At 45.1% G+C, this 19,317-nt stretch overlaps 1 protein-coding gene across 1 annotated transcript; it reads right to left on the reverse strand.

Annotated features, from left to right (window-relative positions):
* Positions 1-738: 738 nt before the first annotated feature.
* On the reverse strand, positions 739-3,152 carry LOC119360318 (putative disease resistance protein RGA3). The gene has a single exon (XM_037626008.1). The coding sequence runs from the start codon at positions 3,150-3,152 to the stop codon at positions 1,008-1,010; it is 2,145 nt and encodes a 714-aa protein (XP_037481905.1). The 3' UTR covers positions 739-1,007.
* Positions 3,153-19,317: the final 16,165 nt, after the last annotated feature.

A 19,317-nucleotide genomic window follows, 5' to 3' on the forward strand; every position in this document is an offset into this window, starting at 1 on the left:
ATTCATTATTCAGAGCCTCCTGAACAATGTGCATATTCTTGATTCTTGTCGTCACAAGGGAGAAGAGAGCTGATGCAGGCTGCTCAGTTAAGCACTTGTTCAGCCATCTATCCTCTAGAAAAGGAACTTCTGCACTTCCGAGCTGCAAAGAAACCGAAGCATTGAATAAAGCATGAATACCTTGTTTGACATTGACCTTCTAGAACAGCAATCCATGTGGTAAAGTATTTTTTTTATTTCCATCCATCTTGTTGATTGATTGGATAAGATTGATTTACATGTTTCTTCAATTCGTATTGATGAAAAAGAAGACAATATGTTTGGCATGCTTACAGGTTTTCTATTATGATGATGTCCTTCTTTTTATTCCGTTGCCAACAATAGGTCCCCTCACAATAACCTGCTGCATCGTGTTGGTGCTGCTTGAGTTGATCTCAGAGCAGAGCTGACCAAATGTTTTGCTGCATCTTATGACAGAGTTTCTTCAGGGAAGGAGGTAAGCCTATCTGGGGAAGCGACTCAAGTTTTGGACATTTCTCTATGCCCAAAGACTCAAGGGAGGTGATATGAATCATGTTGGATGGCAGTGATGTCAATTTTAGACTGCCAGTGAAGCGAATTAACTTCACTGAGGTCAGTTGTCGCAGCCATTCCTCCTGATCACTGTTAAAAGCTTCCAAGTAGTCGGATGAGATATCCAGCATATGAACGGTGGCTAGGCTGCTTGTTTGCAGAGAGCTAAAGAGAAGTTCCAAGCGGTCCAGGGAGAGCTGAACACGGAGGGACATGTTGGCATCAGCTGTATCTTCAGGCTCACGACTGATTACCTTCTCAGAGGTTGAATCACATGCTGAAATTTTGATCGTATTGAATGATGGTGGGAACAGCAAAGGCCCCACTAACTCATTACATTTCTTGATACGGATGTCATGCAGGCGAGAAAATGCATGCTGGTTGTTCTCAACGCCTGACCATCCTTTCCACTGAGTCATATGTTGTGCCTCATATTACTCTTCACTTTGTTCTCCTCTAGTTCTTTTGAGGGATCTCGGCCTGCCAATCAATTCTATGTCTGAAATTATTTTCTTCGGAGCCTTTAAGTATCTTAACTGTGTCAACCTACTTAAGCCCTCTTGGAGTTCCTTTTTCATGATCCTGTCTTGAGTTTGCAGACTCAACCCTTGTAAATGGTAGAGTTTGAATAGTGACTTGGGGACACTGATGAAGCTTCTACTTTCATGGATGTTTAGATACCTAAGATGGACCAAATGATCAAGACTGTCTGGAAGCATACCATCAGGATTGCACAGTACTAAAACGCGTAAGCTTCTTAGCTCTTGGAGTATATGTTCAAGTACATGATTAAAGTTTGACGAGGAGACCCTTTCGCAAGAAGCGCCTTCTGGTGCCTTGCTTATTATTAAGCTTCTCAGATTTTTCTTTAATTCTTCCAAACTCATGTACAGCTTTAAGATATTGCTTGCACTGACATATAGGTGGCGAACATTTCTTGGAATACATACGTTGAAGTCATCTTCTATTCGGAAGTGTTCTCCATTGGACACCGACTCTGCAAAATCATGTAGCAAGTCGTGAACTACATAGTGGTCCTCTTGGTTGGGTACCTTCTCAATGAATAAAAGCTGCAAGAGATCGTTGATGTAACGACGTGCAGTTTCATCTGGTGTTTGCATGTCAAGGAAACCATGAGCTCTCCACATCTGTATTAGCTCATCTCCTTGAAGGTGGTATTTCTTAGGAAACAATGCAAAGTAAACAAAGCATTGCTTCAAATGGTCAGGAAGATGCTCATAACTTGGTCGCAATGCTGATATAATATCATCTTCCTTTTGCTCTATCTGCCACAATTTCCTTCCGCCAACATCCATCCAGTGATTTTCTTCTAGCTTCAGTTTCAATGAAGCCCCAACTGTCTTTGCTGCTAAAGGTGACCCTGCCAATTTGCTCACCACTTTTCGGCCAATTTTTTCCAGTTGTGGAAAATCAAATGGATTTGCATCACCAAACGCACATTGGGAAAAATGCCCCCAGTATTCTTCATCTTGTAAGCCATGTAAGTGCATTATCTCTGTTGCTCCATTGATACTTGCAAGACTTTTACTTCGAGTCGTAACAATTACTTTGCTTCCCTTACCAGCAAACTGCAGGGGTTTGCATAAGTTCTCCCATTGGCTGCTAAATTCATTCCATACATCATCAAGAACTATCAAAATCCTTTTCCCTTTCAGCTTTTCTTCAAGTATCCATTGAGCTTGATCTAAACTACTGATGCTTTTCAAGTCAGCACATATGGGGAGATTACCTGACTGTACCATTTCTTTTGTTAGACGTCCGACATCAAAATTTTCTGAGACATGTAGCCATATTGCGAGACTGAAGTCACTTTTAGCACGGAAGTGGCAATAAATTTTCTGCACTAAAGCAGTCTTACCAACACCACCAATGCCAACAATTGATATAACATCATATGGCTGACTGGATTGTTCGTTTACCTGGGTAAGTAATTGCCCTAGGTATTTCTCTTCATTAACTCGACCAAAAAACTTTGAGAGGCCTTGCATGGAGGTTGTTGTCCGCAACTGAATGGGTTGGTCTGTTCTCTTGTCCTCTAGCTCCACTAACTTCAGGAACATGGGCATCTCACTTTCAATCTCAACTAATCTATCCACTGCAGAAATTAACTCGTTGATATGTTCATCGGAGAAATGGAAGCGCTTGCGTACACAAACCGGCTGTTTTACCGTTGAGCCGCTGCTAGTGATGGTAGAAGCAGTGGTGGTGACGGTTGTGGATGTAGAGGAAGAACCAGCTGTGGGTGAAGTAACAGAACTAACCTTGCCCTTGTCTTCATCTTGTGCTTGAAGAACTAGGCAGTGAAATGAATCAAGAACATCCTCAGCCTGAAAAGCAGCATCTTTGATTCTCTGTAGCCAGCTTCCCATGGTTGTGTTCCTAGCTTGCACTCTCTCAGCTATGCTCAACGTTATTTGGATTGATGATAGTTTCTTCTCCACGATTCTTAGTTTTTCCGTTGTATTTTGCCCCTGATCTCCAGCATAGGAGCACACCTTATCAACTAGCCTGCTGATGAAGGGTGAGGCTACCCATCCTGCTATTTCTAGAGCAACCATTAGAGTTAAGATGCTGTAACTCAAAGGAGTTGTCAAATGCTGGTTTCAAGTAGCCACATACAGGAAAAGAATGTTGATTTGAAGAGAGTTGGTATCTGGATGCAGCCAAGAGAGAATCATGAGTATAAAACTAATGCTGTCCTTAGAAACTTCTCCGAGTTGCATCGTCTTGTTTTATTTACGCCCATATTCTCGTGAAGGTTAGTAAACGTTGTTTTCAACTTTGTTTTTGCCATTATACTTTGTCAGTGTGTGTACCATAATTTACCTGAAGGTGTTTCTAAGTAAAAGACTAATATTATCATGATGTAATGTCTTTTTGTTTGTTGGACAACACTAAGACTGAAACTGGAACCTTTTGCACTTGCCTTCAGAAAGAATCATGAGTCTCATTTCAGCACCTTGAAGCAGGCAACAGTGTATAGCCTCTGTTTTGGTAATAATATTCTTCCTGGTTCAGTCCCTTGTTAGTTAGTAAGACTTAATCCCTTTGGGTGTCCGTGCTATATCATGATTTTTAGCCCTCTAGATTGTACATTCTTTTTTTTTAATTCTAGATTGTACATTCTTAAACAATGCATTGGTACCATTGTTCTTGTTCCCATATGACTCAGCTACGCGTAATTTATGCGCGGCATCTGGCCCGTGCACATAGTTATGTTATTAATTCTTGGAGGGCTTAAACTTCTGCACCACTTCATTTTTTTCATGTATTAGATCTGAGAACCTACAAAATTTGGACAGAGTGCCCCAATTGGGCTCAAGTTGTGGTCCAATACGGATAGTTTATCTTAATCTCAGTTTAGAAATTGCACGGAACTTACCCGAGGCTGGAAAAAATAATGAGCAGAAGGCTAGCTTTACTATCATATAGTTCACTGCTTAGATTATTGTTAGCACAAGCAGAAGCCAAATAGTGGTGGGCTTGTTTCTTGTTGTTTCTCGTTGTTGTAGCTGTTGTTTCATCTCCTTGTCCATTCCTACATCGCCGGAAACACCCCATCCATGTCAGCTTAGCATTGCAAAAGGTTAGAATACTTCATGTTTCTTGTAATCAGCACGCGTTGGTAATAACCAATTTTTTTATGCATTATTGTAATGTGCTTTCAGATAAGTGACAAAATGACCACATTGTAGATTCTGTGAGCCTCCTTTGTCTGGAGAGCAACAGAAATACATGGCCAGTCGATGAACTTCAGGTTCCATTTTGGCAGTTATGTGGTATGCGCAGTTTTCCCCTTTGCCCTGGCGCTCAACCCTGGGAAGACAATGTTCATAAACTGCATGGGAAATATTTATTGTTCTTTTCTTGTAGTCATGCTGCTTTAACTGAATAATCTATACTCTATGGACTGTTGGCTATTGCAGTTATCGATACTCATGTTTGTTTGCCCTCACAGTATCAGGCCTCGGGTCTCGGGTTATCTAGCGCTTACTTCAATTTTTTTTAATCAGCACTCACCTTAAGCAAGGGCAGAGGAATCCTTGCACGAAGATCAGGGCAGTTGGGCATGCCCAATAAGCGAGAATATTCCCTTCTCTTTCTTGTTTCCTTTCCTTCTTCTGATTTCCTCTTTCTTTATTTTCTTTTTTGCTTTCTCCTTTTCTTTTCTTTTCCTTTCCTTTTTCTATATTCATTCTACTTTTTGTTTTGATTTTTCTTACTTTTGGACATTTCCCAATTTATTTTATTTTAAATTTTATAATGCCTTATATTTAGAGTTTATTTAGTTCTATTTTCATATCCTATTTTTAATGTAAATAATTAACATTTTTTAAGTGCATGAACTTTTTTTAGTCACAAACATTTATTATCGTACATATGGATATGTTGTGCAGTGATACATAAATATTCCCTTTTGAGATTTGTGAACCTTTTTTCTATAGTCATGAGCAATTCTTTTGGAATACATGAATATTTTCAAATAGGAATAAAAATGGTACATATAACACACACAAAAATTGTGTGATTTTATGGAATAGGATTATTTTTCATTAGTAGCGTGGAGATCATGAACAATATTTAATATCAGATGGAATGTTTTTTTCTTGATCAGCCTTAATTTCTTTTTCTGTAATGGGCCTAAATTCTTTTGGGCTTCTTGTCTTATCCGTCCACTTGGTGATATGAGGCCTCGTCCTGCAAAAAGGAAAAGGGGAAATTTGTATGAGGCTCACATATGGACAGCTGTAGTTGATATGGTTTCTCAACAAAAAAAATCTGTAGTTGATATCAACCCCTCAAAAAAATAATTTGTAGTTGATATGAGGCCTCTTCCCGCACAAAAAAAAAGGAAAAGAGAAAATTGATGTGAGGCCTCTCAGTTTTTTTTTCAAAGGAAATGGCAGATAGGCTGAGGGGACCTTATCTATCTACTCCTATAAAAAGCACACTTGGTGGTGATGGTGTGCCTGCCATCTAGCAATTCCGACCGTCCGATCGATATCTAACGCATCAAAAGCGATCTTGACACTTTAGCAAAGAGACGCCCGCCAGTCTCCCTCTTCGAGAGTCGAGACCGATCCAGATCCATCCACATCCAATGCCTCGTCTCTATAGCGGGAGCCACCACCACCACAATCTCCCCTCCACCGCCTCCTTTCCCGTCTCCGACTCTGCCAAGTGCCAACAACCAGAAGTACGGTGCCAACGTCATCGGTTCCTCAACGCCTCCCATGCCTCCTCTACCGCAGCAGTCCGCCACCTACCATCACGCCAACCCCCCTCCTCACCGTCTCCTCCAGCCCCTTCCCCCATCTCCTTCGATGCCACCCACAACAAGTGCAATAGTAAATATGGTTGTGCAACCCAACGACCCGAGTTCAATTCCCAGAATTGACAGGTGATGCACAGGGGTTTTCCCCCGTTTATTGAGGATCAAGCTTGATGTGTGGTGGAACCACTCATCAAGAAATATCTTGATACTCATTTAAAAAATTCTGAGGATCATGTTTATTTTGGTACTCATACTAAAATGGCGGTATGCATCCTTAGTTGGTACAGAGGCCGGGAAGTGAAAATCTCCCCATTTTCTATAGAGAGAAAACTGTATGCATAGACAGGAGAAACTCCCCATTTTTAGGTTGCCCATTCGCATGGCAAATGCCGCCCGACGACCTGCCGCCGACTTGCCGATCTTCGCCGCCTACCGCGGACAAGACCGGCACCGCCATCGGCGCGTCTTCAGGGGAGTCTGCAGCGGCGGATCCGACCTCTTCTCCCATTCGCGCGGCAGCGCCATTTAAGGGAGGGCGGATCTAGAGACTGCGGCGGCAGCGGATCTCCGTGCCAAGTCTGATGGCGAGATCGGGCAGTGGCTGGCCCTTTTTGCTCTTGAGACTGATCCCGATAATTGGATCACGGGGCGGCTCCGATTCACTCCATCATCTAGACGGATGGTTTTATTGGATCTGGAGAATGACGTCAAGGCTGGGGATTACCTCCTGGACGGAGAGCAGATCGAGGTAGGATTTCGTTTTTCGTTGGATAACTATGTTGTGGTTGTTGGTCAATGTGTGCAGGTTGATCAAATCATGGCGGTGGAATTGGTTGATCTGACGAACACGATGAACATCACAAGTTGGGATCGACCGGGAGGGTGTTTCTGGGTTCTTATCGACAGTGATGATGAAGGTGAGGGAGTGATCGAACAGGCCAAGCAGTTGCCAGTGTTTACGTCGGGACCGGAGAGATCCCAGGAATCTCAGCGTCCAACGGAGCGACCTCGATCAAAAGCTCCGGTGTTGAAGAAAATGGTTAAACCTTAGATTGGCCCACTTCCTAAGGTATCTCGGGAACCTATTACATTGTCAGATTTTATTCCGGATTCTTGGATATTAGTCACTAGAAAAAAGAAAGGAAGGAAAGGGAAGATATAGAGGTCGACGCCGCAGCGATCGCCGGTGGCGACCTTGGTGTGCGTGATTCGAGCGGCCAGGAAGGCGCGTTTGAACTCGCTTCTCGGTCTCGATGTGGACGACGCACCGACACCTGTCGTGGGCTCTCTGGAAGTGGGGCATGCGGCCCAGCCAGAGGCCCAAGCCAAGTTGGCCGTTCTGCCTTCGTGCATGCATGTAGCGTCGAGGCCCGGGCCGATTCACGTCGTTTCGGCTAGGGTTTCTCGATCGCCAGGGTTTCCTTCGCTCGGACCGGGCAGGGCGACCAGGATCTTCGTCGCCGGCACGATGGCCGGCCATGGAGCCCCTCCTCCCGCCGCTGGGGCTGGCCGTGGTGCCGCTCCTCCTCCCGCCGCTGGGGCTGGCCGTGGTGCCCCTCCTCCTCCCGCGAGGCAGCTGCCGCCCACCAAGCATGTCGTGACGATTGCAGCTGGACTGGCCGCGGCACTCCTTCCGTGAGGCAGCCACTTCCAGCAGCTACACCACAAGTCGCAGTCGGTCGAGGCGTCCTGGGTGCCGCCGCAGTGGTCGAAACTGGTCGTGGCACCCCGCCTGTTGTCGCTGCTAGTGGTGCAGGTCGTGGCTCCTTGACTGTTGGACACATCGGCCTGCCTGCTAGGGCGAATGCGCGTCAGCCGGAGGATCCGCTGCAGCAACCAGCAGCCAAGGCACCGGCACTAGGAAGGGATCGCAGTGCGCAACGGTGTGGTGGCTACAGTGGGTACAGCAGAGATGGGCAGAATTATAACCGTTACAAACAGTGGGGAGATGATGGATATGATGCTTACGGTGAGGGACGACACCGTGGATCTTCTTCCGATGGTGGCCGTGGCTTTGATAGGTATAATGATGAGGACAACGGACGTTTTCAAGGTCTGCCCGGTAATTTTGTTGAAGGTGTTGCCGGACCCAGAAATCGGTTTCGAGGAGGATATCGTCGTTGTGGGAGTGGGAGACGCCCACCACCGCCCCGACACTACCCACCGCCACCACCGCCTGCTATGAAGTTGACTTCGGGGGAGGAGCTCGACCACGTCGCGGCTGAGGTGGGAGAATCACCCACACTACCCACGGCGGCAGTGGACGCGGTTAGGGCTTTGGCAGCAGTGCAGGTTCTGGTGACTTCTGGAGGGACCAAATATGGAGAGGGCACGTCTGACAAAGGTCTGGAGAAACCGGAGGGAGAAAAACTCTCTAAGTGGGCGATTAAGAAGAAAAAATTGCCTTGCTATAGATGTGGTGAACCCGGTCATTTCGTGGCAGAGTGTACGAATGAGCTTTGTGACTATTGCCTCCACTCCCAGCATGTAACCGGGGACTGTCCTCTCCTTTCCGGTCCTAAGCCTAGCATTAACAGTTTTGGGGTCTGCTATAAGGAGTTGATGTTCTTTGAGACACTGGAGGTGGACCTTTTACCGCAGATGGTTGAGAGTTCCTTCCCGGTAGTAATCAAAGTTACTAATGGACAGTTGACTGAGGCTCAAATCGTGAGATAGCTTCGTGAACTAGTGCCAGGTAATTATCATTGGCATTTGGAGCGGTTAGAAGGTCAGACTTACAAGGTGGACTTTCCCACTAGAGAGGATCAGATACATTTTCTTAAGCGGGGTCTATGCAGAGTTGCAAGCACAAACATTGTTATCGCTTTCGACGAGTGGAAGCAGGACGAACCTGAGGGTACACCTCTAGAGAAGGTGTGGGTACGTTTCTATGGCATGCCACCTAAATTGGTAAAACACTTTTTGATTGCTTGGAGTTTGGGTGCTATGATTGGTAAGACAGAAAAGGTTGACATGCCATTCACTCGTGCACATCGAGCGGCAAGGTTGTTGGTCAGTGTTGCGAGTATTGAGCACATACCAGATGTTGTCAGATGGACATATGCTGGAGTCACTTATGTCTTAGAGCTTGAGATCGAGGATATTGCAGTTTCCCAGGATGGGGATGAGACACAGGACATGGATACGACTGAGGGAGGCGGTGCGACCGGGGATCATGATAAGGGGGCCGATGATACACTGCCGGAGTCGGACAAGGGACCTGCACGGCCAGATAGGGTAGATAGTTCTACCAAAGAGGCGCCCCCGTCCACTACTCCGATGAACTCGCTCCATTTTGGCTCCTTTGCACCGGGATCTGCTCCTAGTCGGTTGTGGAGCACTAGGGTCGAGGCTGACGACCCGGCGGAACTTGAGCTACCACCAGTGCCGAGTCTTGCCGTGGAGGTGACGACCGCGGAGTCTACACCTAGTGTGAGGGTGGACTATGTTGGTTCGGCCGTGGGTATGGGGGGCGTGGGCAGGAGGCCCATAGCATCCAGCTACCTGCGCCTGGCTTATCTTCGCTGGGAGGGGCACCTGGACAGGAGCTCTATGGTGTTCCTCCCACTCCGGTGTCTTCGATCGAGCTGGGGGTAGGGTGCGGGAAGGAGTCCCGTGCTGTAACCCCTCCACAAGATCATTTCATCCAAGATGGCGAGCTGGGAGTGAGATGCGGGAAGGAGTCCTGCGTCGTAACCCCACCGCAGGTTTGCACCGACCAGACTGGCCGTGGGATGACGCTTTCCGTGGAAGATAGGGGGGATGTGACCAGTGAGCAGGCGTCACCATGGTCCCACCTCCCCCTGTCCTCTGCTGCGGAGGCCCACCCTCCTGCGCCCTATCCTTCCTCACCGACGATAAGGGAGGGGCGGGGGAGTCCTGACTGTTTTCCTTGCGAGAGGACGACGGAGGAGCTCATCGCTTTTGGAGGGATGGCGGATCCGGTGTCGGCTGGCAGGCGTTTCCGCAACCGGATCCAGGGACAGCCGGATGCGGACGACTTACAGCTAGAGCGTGCCAAGAGGACAGCCATGCTTCATCACGCCGAGACTTCTGCAGGTGCGTCTTTTGATAAAAGTTGTTCAATTTTGCACTTCTCTGAGAATGAAATAGTTGATAAGGCAAACGACTTAGGTATTTCTTTGGGATCAAATGAAACCGAGGTCGTCAAATCCGTTAATGATCTCTTAGACTTAGAAGCGGAGAGGGTTTCTGAGATCATTCGTAATCTTGCCTCTATCCAGCCTATGAATGACAATGACATGAATAACTTAGGGATTACTGATCTAGCAAATATTTGTAATAATATGTTGCCTACTGTCGAGGCTGAGGATGAGGAGGATGTTGAGATCACTGAAACGACAGAGCCTCTCTTGATGGAGGAGGCACTGACTGTCATTGATAATAATATCGTCCCGCAGGGTGTTGAGGAGAAGCCCAAATGACCCTGGAAGCGGAAAATTTATCCTACTTCGGCAGTACGAAGAAGTGCTAGAGTTAAGCTTAAGAAAAAATTTCATGATGATTTATGAAAGGACTCTTTTGGAATAGCAGAGGTCTAGCAGACTTGGCTAAACAAAGATTCTTAGCAGAGACATCGTTAGAGCATCACTTAGATTTTATAGCACTTTTGGAAACGGGACGAGATAATTTCACATCCCAATTCCTTCAAACCCTCTCCAGTGGTATCGATTTTGACTGGCACATTTTACCTCCTAGGGGAAGATCCAACGGGATTTTACTAGGAGTACGATGTGAAACGTTAGAGGTGCTTAATGTGGTTCATGGTGATTTTTCGATTAAATTCAGGGTAAGATCAAAATTGGATGGGTTCCGATGGTCGCTTGTTGCGGTATATGGGGCAGCACAACCTGAATTAAAACCAGATTTTCTGGCTGATCTAGTGCGGATTTGTGGAGATGAGAATTTGCCGATACTAGTCGGGGGGATTTTAATATCATTAGGAGGAGAGAAGAAAAGAATAATGACAATTTCGATGGGCGTTGGTCTATGATGTTTAACATGATTATCGAGAGCCTCAACTTGAGAGAAACTGAGCTCACTGGTAGACAGTTTACGTGGGCCAACTTGCTACCTATCCCGACTTATGAAAAGTTGGATAGGGTACTTGCTAGTGTGGAGTGGGAACAAAAATATTCGTTGGTGTCGGTTCATGCGATGCAGAGAGCAATCTCGGATCATACACCACTCTTTTTAGATTCGGGTGAGGCTACCCATGTGGAAAATAAAAATATCTTCTTCTTCGAGCAAAGCTGGTTTGAACGAGAAGGATTTATGGAAATGATTGCACGTGAGTGGGCTAAGCCGGTGGTGGGAAGGACACATGTCGAGAGATGGCAGAATAAAATTAGACATCTACGACAATTTCTGAGAGGATGGGCCAGAAACGAGAGCAGGATTTATAAACAGGAAAAAGAACGTCTCACTCAACTTATTGAGGCCCTGGACGTAAAGGCTGAGACCACTCTCCTTTCTGTTAATGAGCATCGAACCAAGTCCGAGGCTGAGCAAGGCCTACGAGCTCTCATGAGAGAGGAGGAGCTCAAATGGGCGTTGCGTGCGAAAACTCTTAAGGTTGTCCAAGGGGACGACAACACACAGTTCTTCCATATGGTTGCAAATGGTAAACATAGGAAGAAGAAGATCATTCAGCTTGAACAGGATGAAGGCACCATTGTGGGCCATGACAATCTGAAAGCGTATATTTCCAACTATTATAAAAACCTCTTTGGACCCCCCCCCATTACTTCCACGGTATCTCTTGATGAGTCTGTGATCGATGATATACCTCAATTGCAGGCAGCAGAGAATGATGTTCTCTCTGCACCGTTACTGAAAAGGAAGTGCATCTGGCCATAACCCAAATGAAGCCGAATAAAGCACCGGGACCAGATGGGTTCCCAGCTGAATTCTATAAGAAATGTTGGCATATCATTAAAGATGATCTTATGCCTATGTTTCACGATTTTTTCGATGGCCATTTGGAGTTGTTTCACCTCAACTTTGGTACGATAACGTTGTTACCTAAGAAGAATGAGGCGGTTCGGATCGAACAATTCCGACCCATTTGCCTGCTGAATGTGAGTTTTAAAATTTTCACAAAGGTAGGGACCAATAGATTGACACAAATTTCTCACTCAGTGGTTCAACCTAATCAAACAGCTTTCATGCCGGGGCGACACATACTAGAAGGCGTGGTCGTCTTGCATGAAACTCTTCATGAGATTCACTCGAAGAAACTAGATGGGGTTATCTTCAAAGTGGATTTCGAGAAGGCTTATGATAAAGTAAAATGGTCTTTTTCTTCAACAGGCAATGCGTATGAAGGGTTTTAGTGAAACCTGGAGGAACCAAGTGGATACTCAAGTCCAGAAGGGTAGTGTCAGAATTAAGGTGAACGATGACATCGGTCACTACTTCCAAACGCATAAGGGGTTGAGACAAGGGGATTCCATGTCACCTCTTCTGTTCAATATTGTGGCAGATATGTTGGCCGTCATTATTGGCAGGGCTAAGCAGCATGGTCATGTAGAGGGTCTAGTTCCTCATCTAGTGGTTGGAGGGGTGTCCATTCTACAATATGCTGATGATACTATTCTTTTCATGGAACATGACTTGGCTAAGGCACGAAACATGAAACTTATTTTATGTCTATTTGAACAATTGTTTGGCTTAAAAATCAATTTTCATAAGAGCGAGGTGTTCTGCTTTGGGAAGGCCAAAGACAAGGAACATAAATACAGACAATTGTTTGGATGCGATTTAGGTGCTTTACCATTCAGTTATTTGGGTATTCCGATTCATCACCGTAAGCTGTCCAATAAAGAATGGAAATTTATTGAAGAACGAATTGAAAAAAAACTCAGCTGCTAGAAGGGCAAGCTGATGTCATATGGTGGTCGGCTACTTTTGATTAACTCAGTTCTGACCAGCATGCCAATGTTTTTACTTTCGTTCTTCGAAATTCCGAAAGGGGTCCGGAAACGACTTGATTTCTTTAGATCTTGTTTCTTTTGGCAGTCTGATGAGGCCAAGAGGAAATACCGCCTCGCACGATGGGATATCCTGTGTAGACCAAAAGATCAAGGGGGGCTTGGTATTGAGAACTTAGAAATTAAGAATAAATGCCTTATGAGCAAATGGTTATACAGGTTAGAGACAGAGTCGGAGGGCATCACTAGTAGAAAAAGGGTCAAATGTGAGACACATTAGTCCCGGTTTGTAACAGAACCGGCACTAATGTGTCCATTAGTGCCGGTTCCAACGGCTAGCCAGGAGGAGCTCTTTAGTACCGGTTCATGGCAAACCTTTAGCACCGGTTCGTGCCACGAACCGGTACTAATGAAGTGGTGGCAGGATGTTGTCAGAGTGGGGCCCTTCCAGCACCTTTAGTACCGGTTCGTGGCACGAACCGGTACTAAAGGTCGTCCTATATAAATCCTTCGTCCACCCGCACTCTGTTCTTCCCCCTTCCCCTCTCCCTCTCTTTTGTTCTTCCCTTCTTCCTCTCGAGTTCATCACAAAATTTGCCCCAAATTTGTCAAGATTTGCAGGCCCTCATCCATTTAAATGATCACCAAGGCTAGCAACTTTGTCCTTTCATCTCTCATTGCTAGATTAGCTCTTGCATTGGTTTTTATAGTGATTAATTGTGGGTTTTAGTAATTTGGGAGGAATTATATGTGGTAGTATTTGATTTATATGCAATTTGAGGTCAAAATAACACTTAGTTTGCATATGTAGGTGTGGTTTACTTAGTGCCTTCTAAATCTCCGTCGTAACCACCGTCGATCGCCCGCACCGTCCCGTCGCCGGCACCACCTTGTGGTGAGCCTCTTGTTCATGAAATTTTATATAAAAAAATGATGTTTGTGTGATTTGGATATATAGTTACTCGTATAATAATTATCTTACCCGTATGTTGTTTGTTATACATAGTGCCATGGTTTTGATATCCGTCCCCGTCGGCCCTCGTCCTTGTTATGATTCGGATGTGGTATATTCTCTTTTAAAAGTATTTGTTGCATTTCGTGTTTATGACAAATAATTATGCCCATCAAGTTGACATAGATAGTTTTATCTAGGAGGTATGTGAACCGGAAATTCCAACCGACCCTATTGTCGAGAGGTTAAATTTAGTTGAAAGAGAAAACGAGTACTTGAAAGAAAAATTGAAAAGAATTGAGGGGGAGAAGATGGAATTGGAGTTGCATGTTGCCGATGTCGTCGATGATCACAAGATCAAGATGGAGAAAATGCGCTTGAAGATTAGAAAGATTAGAAAATATGCCATCGATAGTGAGGCTTGGTATCATTATGCTGTTGGATCAATTGTTACCTTAGTTGCGATCTTGATCGCATTTGTTGTTGCATTTAAATGCTTTAGCTAGAGAGTTATTTGTTTGTTGCATTTAAGTGTTGTATGAACTTTATGTATGAACTTGTATTAATTTGGTCTATTCGGTGTTGTGTAATGAAGATGAGCCGGCAATGGATGTACGATGACCGATGCTCTCCCTAGTTCGTTGAGGGCGTGCATACTTTTCTGCTTGCGGCTAAGGCAAACAAGCGGGCGGATGGTTTTATGCCTTGTCCATGTGCTGGCTGTAAGAATGATCGCAATTACTCTACGTCAAGAACCATTCACGTCCACCTGTTTGAGTCCGGTTTCATGCCCCACTATAATGTTTGGACCAAGCACGGAGAAAGAGGGGTTATGATGGAAGACAATGAAGAAGAAGAGGACGACGACAGCTATCCTGGCCATGGGTTCCCTGAATACGATGATACAACAATGGGGGAAGAAGCTGAGCCGGTAATGCGGGAAGAAGCTGAGCCGGCAATGCGGGAAGAAGCTGAAGAAGAGGCATCAGATGAGCCCGTTGATGATCTAGGTCGGGCCATTGCCGATGCAAAGAGAAACTGCGCAAGTGATTTGGAGAAGAAGAAGTTGCAGCGCATGTTAGAGGATCACAAAAAATTGTTGTTCCCGAATTGTGTAGGTGACAAGAAAAAGCTGGGCACCACACTGGAATTGCTGCAATGGAAGGCAGAGAATGGTGTATCTGACAAGGGATTTGGAAAGTTGCTGGTAATGATAAAGGATATGCTTCCAAAGGACAACGAATTGCCTGAGAGTACGTACGAAGCAAAGATGGTTGTCTGCCCTCTAGGGTTAGAGGTGCAGAAGATACATGCATGCCCTAATGATTGCATCCTCTACTGCGGTGAGAACGAAGATTTGAACGCTTGCCCGGTATGTGGTGCATTGCGCTATAAGATCAGCCGCGATGAGCATGGTGATGTCGAGGGCGAGCGCCCCAGGAAGAAGATTCCTACCAAGGTGATGTGGTATTCTCCTATAATACCACGGTTGAAACGTTTGTTCCAAAACAAAGAGCATGCCAAGGCGATGCGATGGCACAGAGAAGACCGTAAGAAAGACGGAAAGTTGAGAGTACCCGCTGACGGGTCGCAGTGGAGAAAAATCGAAAGAAAGTACGGGAAGGAGTTTGGAGATGACGCAAGGAGCGTATGGTTTGGTCTAAGCGCAGATGGCATTAATCCTTTTGGGGAGCAGAGCAGCAACCATAGCACCTGACCTGTGACTCTATGTTTGTATAACCTTCCTCCTTGGTTGTGCATGAAGCGGAAGTTCATTATGATGCCAGTGCTCATCCAAGGCCCTAAACAACACGGCAATGACATTGATGTGTACCTAAGGCCATTAGTTGAAGAACTCTTACAACTGTGGAATGGAACAGGTGTACGTGCATGGGATGAGCACAAATAGGAAGAATTTAACCTAAAGGCATTGCTGTTCGTGACCATCAATGATTGGCCTGCTCTCAGTAACCTTTCAGGACAGACAAACAAGGGATACCTTGGATGCACGCACTGTTTGGATGATACCAACAGTATATATTTGTATAGTTGTAAGAAGAATGTGTACCTGGGACATCGTCGATTTCTTCCGAGCAGGCATCCCGTAAGAAAGAAAGGCAAGCATTTCAAAGGTGAGGCGGATCACCGGACGAAGCCTCGCCACCGTACTGGTGCTGATGTACATGATATGGTCAAGGATTTGAAGGTGATATTTGGAAAGGGTCCTGGCGGACAACCTGTTCCAAAGGACGCTGACGGACGCGCACCCATGTGGAAGAAGAAATCTATATTTTGGGACCTGGCATATTGGAAAGACCTAGAGGTCCGCTCCGCAATCGACGTGATGCACGTGACGAAGAATCTTTGCGTGACCCTGCTTGACTTCTTGGGCATGTATGGGAAGACAAAAGATACACCTGAGGCATGGGAGGACCAGCAACATATGCACGGAGAAGACGGCATACATCAGGGTCATGCAAGCTACGCTCTTACCAAAGAAGAGAAGGAAATCTTCTTTGAATGCCTGCTCAGTATTAAGGTACCATCTGGCTTCTCGTCGAATATAAAGGGAATAATAAACATGGCAGAGAAAAAGTTTCAGAACCTAAAGTCTCATGACTGCCACGTGATTATGACGCAACTGCTTCCGGTTGCATTGAGGGGGCTTCTATCGGAAAACGTTCGATTAGCCATTGTGAAGCTATGTGCATTTCTCAATGCAATCTCTCAGAAGGTAATCGATCCAGAAATCATACCAAGGTTACAGAATGATTTGGTGCAATGTCTTGTCAGTTTCGAGTTGGTGTTCCCACCATCCTTCTTCAACATCATGACGCACGTCCTAGTTCACCTATGCGAAGAGATTAACGTTTTGCGTCCTGTATTTCTACACAATATGTTCCCCTTTGAGAGGTTCATGGGAGTCTTAAAGAAATATGTTCATAACCGTGCTAGGCCAGAAGGAAGCATCTCCAAGGGCCATCAAAATGAGGAGGTCATTGAGTTTTGTATTGACTTTATTCCTGACCTTAAGCCGATTGGTGTTCCTGAATCGCGGTATAAGGGCAGACTGGATGGAAAAGGCACGCTAGGAGGGGAACAAATAATATGTATGGACGGACATTCTCTCACTGAAGCACACTACACAGTTCTATAGAATTCCGCCTTGGTGGCTCCGTATATGGATGAACACAAGAATTTGCTACGCTCCAAACACCCGGAGCGGTCTGATGACTGGATTACACGTGAACAAACCAGGAGTTTCGCCAGCTGGTTGCAGACACGTACCATGCATGACACCTCTATTGAAGATGACCTGTACTTGTTGTCCCAGTTACCATCTTCGAATATAATGACTTTCAAAGGGTACGAGATAAATGGTAATACATTTTACACGATCGCCCAAGATAAGAAGAGCACCAACCAAAACAGTGGTGTCCGCTTTGATGCAGAAACCAAGACGGGAAAGGAAACATATTATGGTTATATATAGGACATATGGGAACTTGACTATCGACGTGGTTTAAAGGTCCCTTTGTTTCGGTGCAAATGGGTCAATATGACACGAGGCGGGGTAACGGAAGACCCGCGGTATGGAATGACAACAGTGGATCTCAACAATCTTGCGTATGCAGACGAACCATTCGTCCTAGCCAATGATGTGGCACAGGTTTTCTATGTGAAGGACATGTCTACCAAGCCAAGAAAAAGAAAAGATAAGGAAGCGAATGCATCGTACGATGAGCCAAAGTGGCACATAGTTTTTTCTGGGAAGAGAAACATCGTGGGAGTGGATGACAAGACAGACAAGTCAGAAGATTATGAAAAATTTGATGAAATTGCTCCATTCACAGTGAATATTGACCCGAGCATCCCGTTAAATGATGAAGATTTTCCATGGTTACGGCGCAAAGGGACACACACGAAGAAAAAGTTTCACACCCAAAGATCTGGGATGTGATCGGCTTCACTAGCTATCATCACTTTCTTCTGTGTTTCGCACCGAGAGGGAAATCTCTGTAATAGTTAGGGTAGTTATGTGTTTTGGCATTTGAAACGCGAAGAAATTTTATGTGCAAACAAATTCACACTAATTTCAAATAATTCAAAATTTAAACTATTCAAATTTGAAAACTACGGGCACTAACAGAAAAAATAGCAGAAAAGAAAGAAAAACTATAGCTAAAAAGAAAAAAACTATATAAAAAAACTACTCAAAAATAAATAGAAGAAAATAAATATAGCAGAAAAGAAAAAACTACTCAGTAATAAATAGAAGAAAAAATAAAGCAGAAAAGAAAAAAATTTATATTTGCTATTTTTCAATTGTTTACAAAATGACCGTGAAATTGAAAATCACTACAAAATGGACTCTGAAAATGTTGAATTTTGGCAAACTAGATGAAAAACTACTCACAAATAAATAGAAGAAAATAAATATAACAGAAAAGAAAAAACTATACAAAAAACTACGCAAAAATAAATAGAAGAAATAAAGCAGAAAAGAAAAAAACTATAAAAAAAATTGGGGCGCTGCCCTGTGGGCCTGATAGGCCACAGGTGTGTAATTACAGGCCTTAAAGGCCCAGCAGACTCACAGGGTAGCGCGTAGAGTTTAGGCCCACAAGCCTGCTAGCTATATAGAGGAGTTCGAAGTGGTAGCCGTGGCTGGGTTTATAAACCAGTGCGGCTGCCCTTCGCCCGGCGAGGTGGGACTAAACTTTGGGGTGGCAGCGCGACCCTTTAGTACCGGGTCGTGGCACAAACCGGTACTAAAGGGGGGTCCTTTAGTACCGGTTTGTGCCACCACCCGGTACTAAAGGGGGTCGCTTCCCGCCGCTTGGCCTGGCCAAAACAGGCCTTTAGTACCGGTTGGTGGCTCCAACCGGTACTAAAGGTGCCTTCTATATATACTCGACTTACGAAATTTTCATTCATCCTCTGTTTCCGTCGTCTCCGTCGCCGTCGCCGCCCCCATTCCCGTCGCCGCCCTCGTCTCCGTCGCCGCCCCCGTCCCCGTCGCCGCCGTCGTCTCCGTCGCTGCCTCGGGCCCGCCCCCGTCTCCGTCGCCGCCCCCCGTCCCCGTCGCCGCCCCCGTCCCCGTCGCCTAGCTGTCGCCGTCGCCCCGCTGTGAGCTCTCCCCCTCTAACCTCTCTCCCTTGCCCCCGGCGGCCAGCATGGGCGCCGCCCCTCCCGGCCCCGAGCACACACACACAAGCGCATGAATTAGTATATAATTTAGATTATTTAGATTATTATTGTTTTAGTTATCAAAACACACACACACACACACAAGCATGAATTAGTATATATAATTTAGATTATTTAGATTATTGTTGTTTTAGTTATCAATTTTTTTATATGGAACACACACACACACACATATGTATGAATTAATGCATGTATATATTAGTATATACGTATTTTGTATGTTTAATTAGTTTAGATTATTATTGTTTTAGTTATCAAAAAAATTTATATGGAAATTAGTGTTTAATTAGTGTTTAGTTCGTATGGAAATTTTTTATGTTTAATTAGTATAT

The sequence above is a fragment of the Triticum dicoccoides genome, chromosome 2B (genome assembly GCF_002162155.2).
Source record: "Triticum dicoccoides isolate Atlit2015 ecotype Zavitan chromosome 2B, WEW_v2.0, whole genome shotgun sequence".
NCBI classification, from domain to species: Eukaryota; Viridiplantae; Streptophyta; class Magnoliopsida; order Poales; family Poaceae; genus Triticum; species Triticum dicoccoides.

Excerpts from the sequence above, each read along its gene's own strand:
- LOC119360318 (XM_037626008.1), bottom strand. The coding sequence starts at position 3,152 with ATGGTTGCTCTAGAAATAGCAGGATGGGTAGCCTCACCCTTCATCAGC.